At 34.3% G+C, this 7,349-nt stretch overlaps 1 protein-coding gene across 1 annotated transcript in view; it reads right to left on the bottom strand.

The window, feature by feature from the left end:
* Window positions 1-614: 614 nt before the first annotated feature.
* LOC129224609 (ras-related protein Rap-1b-like) overlaps window positions 615-7,349 on the bottom strand; it is a 143,620-nt gene continuing 136,885 nt past the window's right edge. The window contains exon 4 of the mRNA XM_054859094.1: window positions 615-1,092. Within this exon, the coding sequence (XP_054715069.1) occupies window positions 716-1,092 (377 nt within the window). The 3' untranslated portion in view covers window positions 615-715. The remainder of the gene's footprint in view (window positions 1,093-7,349) is intronic.

Here is a 7,349-nt window from a genome sequence, read left to right as displayed (position 1 = left end):
ACGGCTAAAGGTTTTTTTTTTAAATAGAAAAGCAAAAGAAAAAAAAAAACTGCTTTTGTATTGTATGAAAGGTGCTTTATTTGTTATATTTATTCATTTTTTTTCTTTTTTTGCAGAGCTGAATTTGATATAAATTCAACACCATATTTTTTTTCTAAATAAAAAGTGAGGCATATTTTGCCGTTTGAAATCAGTGTTAAATATTAAAGTGTATCTTTGACAAAATTTGTAACCACAGCTAACTGGCAAATATATCAATCCAATGCTAGAAAATCGATGTTGGTGTAGGGGAAAGTAGGGCTCGTTTAGTTCTAGACGGAATTTCTTGTATAACTATACAATATGGTTACGACTTAAAGTCGAAGATGGTCTTGAAATCTTTCTTGGTATCGATCTTTCTTTAAAACTTCATAGTGGAACATTAAAATTGCTGTTAGTGCTCCCCAATCATGTCGAAGGGCAAATGTGACCCTCCTTTTGAACGGAATGCTTGCTATTTATTTTTCACGTATAAAAGCAAAGCTCATACATTCGATAGAGATCATGCAAGAAACAATGCGCGACCACAATCACAGTTCACAAAGATAAATATTACGATAATTGACAACAAACTTTCGACCGCGTAATCAGATACTGAAGATTTTCAGTGTAAAAGTAAACAGTGTAAAATTGTTCAAATGAGGCGTTAAAACACTCTAGAAGCTCGTTTCAACTTTTAAGCAATCACGCATCTAGGATCCGACTTAGGAGGGTCATCATTTTCTGCTTCTTCAGAAGATTGCACAACTTTGCCGATGCTGGACTTCCTCCTGGTTGCCAAGTTGATGTTGCCCAAAGAGCTCAATCGTCTGCTCAAGCGTCTTGATTGCTGAGCAACAGGTGGAGCCGGTCGTTCCAATTCCCTGGCGTGTTGAAGGAGCTCTACAAACAGCGGGCCTACGTTGAAGTTGCTTTTGGCGCTAGTTTCTAGGTACTTGCATTGAGGTGTGCTATCATCCTGAAGAAGAGCTTCGTCCACCATCTCTGAAGTCACCTGTCGCTCTGCTTCCAGATCTGTCTTGTTTCCAACGAGGACAACTGGAACTTTGTCTCCTATTGGAAAGCAAAAGATAGGAATGTTTGTAAAATTGACTAATAGTGATTCAAATAAAATCGTCGATGCAAGTTCCTTAACAGCAATAGGAGAAAAAAAACACACACACACACACAAATTTCACATTGACAGAAATAGTTCATAAATTATCAGTCAGTTCAGGGTGACAAGAAATTACTTGGACACACATGGTACATTATAAATTTAATGCTAATGAAAATATTTTACGACCAAACTACAAAATAAACACGAATACGTTATTTCGTCTAATATATTTACAAATTTTCGAAGTGGCTACATTTATCCTTAATACAGAGCTCTAAGCGTGTCACAAAATTTTCTACTATAGGCCGCAACTCACTTTCTGGTATTTTATCCCATTCCTTGCATAAGAATATCTTTAGAGATGCTAAAGTTTTATGAGGTGTAGCACAAAACCTTGCCTCCAAGATGGACAAGACGGAGTAATCTGGGGAATACGGTGGACATTCTTGAGCTTCAATGAAGTTCGGAAAATGTGTATTGAACCAATAATAACTCTTACAATATTATTTATAGCTGATTAAATCAATTTAAATGTCCAGGAAAATTCAATTCTAATTTACTTCGCATGAGAACGTACAGTATTTTTTGCAAACTGTTCAATTAAATTGAATACTACAAATGATTTCACCAAATGCCAAAATATGGGTCTTAATAACTAGAAATTTTACCATCATCACTTAGCAAGAGGACCATGGACGCCTCGTTGGGAGGTCTCGGGAGGTCACCTTGAACTCTCAGAGAATTCATACTCGGCAAATCTTGCTGACGATTCGGCAAATTTGGCGACAATATTGCAACACATTGAGATTAATTTGAATTTTTTTAATTAAAATTGTTTTTAGTGATGCTTAATGTTCCTTCTCATTAGATTTTATGTATGTATGACGTGTGTGCATGCTCGTACATTATCATTCGGTAAAATTTAAATGTCATTCGACAAATTGAGAATTTTCCCCCTCCCTAAAATTTTATTTCGGTACGCCAACAAAGAGGAGTTTATATCATTTTATGTACATGCTGAACTTTTTGAAAGTCTCATATTTTTAGGAGGGAGTGTTAGTCCCTACACCCCATCTCCTTTGAGCACAGCATTGGGTTGACGTTAACTACAAAATATCATGCAATTACGAAAATCAATTCATATTGGTTTCAGTGAAGTATTCAGAAATAACTTTTTTACGAATTTTAAAGCAGGGGCTATTTTGTCGTAAAGTTGCAGTTATTATGAGATATTAACTTTGACTCAAGATATAAAAAGGAAGGGGTCTATAAATTTGACTTATGTGTTTGTCTGTAGCACTGCAGCTCCAAAACGAATGAACCAGTTTTGATGTTTTTTATTTTGTTGAAAAATGACTTGTTCCAGAGTGTTCTCAGCTAGCTCTCCTATTTCTAGGACTTAAATTTCCGAATATATTAATTAGAACGGAATTAGACTTTTTTCTCAACCTTGGTGGTGAAAAATTTCTCGGGCATTGAAAACATTGCTACCAACAGAAAGAACAGTCTTTGCTGTAACTGATTGAGTTTGTTTGGAACTTCCAAATTCTATAGAACTGGAAGTTTAATTCATTTTTTATCACATTTCAATCAAAAATCTAAGCCTTTTAAGTGATTGGCAGTCGATCATTGATGACAGAGATCGGAGAAAGTTTAACAATTTAAAACCTTTATGTGAAGTCATTTCTTGTTTCGTAAGAAATAAAATACTTGTAATTAATTTTGACACATAGTCAAGGCCTTTCAGTTTTCCCTCTTGATTCTGTTTTTAGGAATTGCAGAATTTGATAGTTGTGATATCTCTATTTTCCCACATTATGTAGAAAAAAAAGTGTTTATAAGTTTTATATATGTTCGGGTCCGCAAGATTTATTTTAATATGAAGTGCGACTCTTGGAGTCTGGGTTTTTAAAACAAATTGTTTAATATTAGTTTTTTTTTTATGTTATGGTTTTACTAAAAAAATCTACATGTTTCTCTTTCCTTTCTTACAAACTGAAAAAGGAATCAACCATTTCAATTTCCCTCCGTGATTGAATTTACTTTTCTAACTACACATAAGTATACACACGTTTTTTACTTCAGATCTTTGCCAAATTTCGCACAGAGGTCCTTTCATGCTCAGGAATTAGCTTCGGGGGTTTTTCTCAGAAAATCCGTGAAAATGAATGTTTACGCCTATTAATAAAAATAATTATATTCTTGGAATTAAAAAAAAAGTCCAAAGAGGTACAAATTTAAATTTTAAATCGTAAATTTGCTCGATTCTTCTCGCAGATAGGAAACCGTGCAATATCCCCCCCCCCTTTTTTCAGCTTTATTGTTGAACATTCGTCACTTGATACAACTTTTATTTTCGAGGTAGACCTTGCAACGCCGGACAACGCAGCTAGACCACATTGAGATGAGATAAAATGGAGGAAGTGAAGACTTTCTTTCTTGAACCCAAGTCACGTGATAAATTTTAAATCAAAGCATTGGAAGAAATCAGGTTTCTTTCGCTGGTTTCACGCAAAACGTGTCAACCACTCGTCGTTGTTGAGTCACGTGACTTGGAGTTTTAGCCTTAGCTTTTGCTAAGCCAATGATTGGACTTGGAATGGATTGGCTCCCTCCATTTACTAATTCCTGCTCTAAGATAAAACCCTCGTACATTATCTTAGATTGAACTGAATTAACATTTCCCAATCAATCTACAGTTTTCTTCTCGTCCATTCCGATCTCTGCATGGGCAGGTTATTTCCACTCACAGACTAAGATGGTTTTTACTTTTGTTAGTTTAGTACTTTCTTTCATGTTTGGTAAATAAGTTTGGAGCTCAATATAGTTTAATTTTGGTATTTGCTCAAGTTTTATTCCATACATCATTTCAATTACTACAATAAAAATAAAATAGTTTTATTTTATGGGAATACTTTGAACTTGAACTTTTGTTTCGATTTACTCTGAAAGCTTCTTTTGGTATTTTAGTTTTAATGTATAAAGTTTGACTTATAGTGAAATCATTCAATTTTAAGAATATATAATATGAATGCATTTCTTTTGTGTATTGTAATCTAAAACTATGTACTGGAATGTGTTTGGTTGATTCTAAAAATACAAAGTTTGAAGAAGTCTTGAAAACATTATTTTAAAAATTGCCTTCAAGCTAACTGATTTAGTTTTACTTACAAGAAAAAAAAAAAAAAAAAAAGAGCATTTTTTTTTTTGCTACCACTGTTCTTACGATTTCGATAGCAGTTTTTCCAGACAATCTAATCTTTTAATTCAGGGATAGGGAATGCCTGTCATCGCCGGTTTAAGGGGGTCAAAATGTCAGCGAAGAGGGCGATTTGTTTTTACGAGGGGAGTCTTTGTGTCGCCAAAGGGGCTGGAAGGATGCCCAAACAAAAAGGATAATCTTTGGACACTTGCCCACTGGACTCTATGGCAGTGCTACTTCCTTCCTTAACATATCACTTCATTCACAGTTTGATTTTTTGAAAACCTTTTTTTTTTTGGAGGTAGTGGGGAGGATGATAGATGTGATAAAGAAAAGTGTTGGATGAATAGGAGGAACTATAGCAGAATTTCTTCTTATGTTTGATTACTGTATTTGTATACTTAACAAATAATTGCTAAAAGGCAAAATAATGTCTTAGTGCTTATGTGGTCTGACAAAAAAAAAGTTATGATTTTGAATTTAACCTTTGATGGCTTAGCATTCGTCTAATAAATTATCAACTTGCGATAGGCTGTTAGTGAAGTCACTTTTAACACTAACCAAAGTTTTGCATGACATTTTTTTATCGCTTTTTTATTTTTAATTGATACATGGTAGAACGTTTATTAATCCTCAAGAACTTGTGCTGAGAAGAAAATACTCACATCAAGAATTAAAAAAAAGTACATCTGGTATTCGACGCCAGTGATTCTCTCTTTTTCACTTTCACTATTGAGCACGATACCACACGAAAGTGCAATAAATTAAATAAGTAGCAATCGAAAGAGCATTGTGAAACATGTTTCTGGTCGAAATTTTTTTTCGCCCTCTTTTCCTCGTTATCGAAATACGAGGTCCTAAAGTCTGCCAAAATTTTAAGAGAAGTCACCAAAGTTAGCGAGTTTCACTGAGTAATGGTCATATTTCCACACGATTTGTAGTTGGATGCAGAGTAGGTGAAATTGAACGATAAATTTCTAGCCAAGTTTTTAAGTTTTGGCGACTTTCTTGAATTGTCTGCAGACTTTAATAACGTTAATAACGGATGGACGATGGCAAATATTTTTTGCGTCAAAAATATTTCTCAGAACGCTCTTTTGATTGCCACCAATTTCAACTTTTTTCATTATATTCGTGTGATTCCCTGGTGGATGCCACTTAGTACCTTTTGAATCCAGAGCGGATCACATACGATAGGAATAATATTCAGTAGCGTATCAAGGGGTTGGGAGCAGTGGCTCTCGCCAGTAGCGCAGCAGCCAGGGAAGGCAATTTGAATAATTTAAAAAAATATTTTGTTTTGGAAATTTAAAAAAAAAAAAAATGATCATATATAAATAGAAAAATGCTTTTAGAAGTGCAAATAAAAATTAAAAAAAAAAGCTAGCAAGAAAAAAAGCTAGAGGGAGACATAAAAAAAAAAGGAGGAGGGGGGGGGGAGAATTTTACCTGTGGCGTGAAACTCTATTCCGATTCATTGAGTTAGCTAAAGACTTACACACACACTTTGTGTACCAGGGTTCGGTATTGGAGGGCGTTCTATGCTGGATGATAACATTGGTTTGTCGGGGAGGGGGCAATATTTTGCCTTGTATAGTTTTTCTTAGACTAGATATTTATCATCATCTTAATATATTACTAGTTGCGTCGCCCGGCTTTGCACGGTCCACCTCGAAAATAAAAGTTACCTCGAAAAGTCAAGTGATGCGTGTTCAACACTCAGACTTAAAAAACAGTAAAATTTAAAATTTTGCTGCAGTTTGCGGAAAAATAACCAAAAAGTACACATATTAAATCCCCCGATTACAGGAAAAGCCTTTAAAACAAAGCAAGAATTATACTTGTTCATATTCGAAAAAAAATGGCAACAGATCTTTCGTCTCAATGATTTTCTTCACCCGCTATAAATTTTAATAAAAGCATTGTTGCGGAAAGTTGAGATGAAGCACTGAATGATAATTTGAATGGAGGAAAGCCGTCGAAAAATATGGATTTTATGTCGAAATCTAAGTGTTATGATTAATATTAGTTTTTAATTGATATATCCGCTAATTATTATCGAAGGATTATGTTAAATAGCCAAACATAAAAACGGGAAGATTACGAATCCATCGACCTGGTTCGATGGTCAGTTCACTGTCGTTCGGGAGAAGAAACTTGGACATAGATACATAGATGACTACATAGATACATAGGTACATACATAGATACATACGGTTAGTTTTTAATTGTATAAGATAAGTGTAAAAAGCCTTATTTGAATAAAATATTGAGAATTAGCGAATATATAGTACTTTTATTTTGCCTGAATGTAAATGATCGTGCTATTTCGTCAATTCAGAGTAGCAATGCTTTTTGTATTTGCTTTGCTTTCCTAATTAAAATGGAATTTTTCTAAATGCTTTGAATTTTATTTAAAAAACGAGCTGATGTGTGCATCACATGACTTCATTTTAGTCCAATTTAATGTCATTTCCCCATTACTGGCAATTTTAATGTGATTCAATAGTTTACTCTCTAAATAGCACCAACAGTGGCCAAATTGAAATCAGAGTTAAAAAAAATCGCCGAATTTTTCGCCAAGTTGGCGACAAAACATGGCGAACAAAAGACGGGCGATTATATCGCCAACTGTTCGTCAAATTATAACACCACTTGAGTTTACATCGAAATTAACAATGATTTTCCCCCAAAAAGGAGCAAAAGACCCCTTTAGGAGACCCCCTTTCTTTGCCATTAGGGCTAGACCAGGGGATCCTCAGCCTATAAGGACCCGGAAAATAATAAACCATATAGAAAATTACTACAAAATATAGTTTTAATATTCTAATTATGACGTTTAAAAGCAAGGGCGATAAAAAACGTATAAAATAATATTGATTTTTAACATCAAAATAACAATTTTGTGCTACCTAGTATTTTGTTCAAGTAGTACACCCTCAGTGTACCCTAGCTGTAGTATATGAAATAACAAAAACTGTAGGTGCTTGCAACTCTGCAGCTCTTCTT

Source organism: Uloborus diversus, chromosome 6 (assembly GCF_026930045.1).
Source record: "Uloborus diversus isolate 005 chromosome 6, Udiv.v.3.1, whole genome shotgun sequence".
In the NCBI taxonomy this organism is placed as follows: Eukaryota; Metazoa; Arthropoda; class Arachnida; order Araneae; family Uloboridae; genus Uloborus; species Uloborus diversus.
The sequence above is the reverse complement of the archived record's forward strand: the minus strand, read 5'-3'. Positions and strand labels throughout refer to the sequence as shown.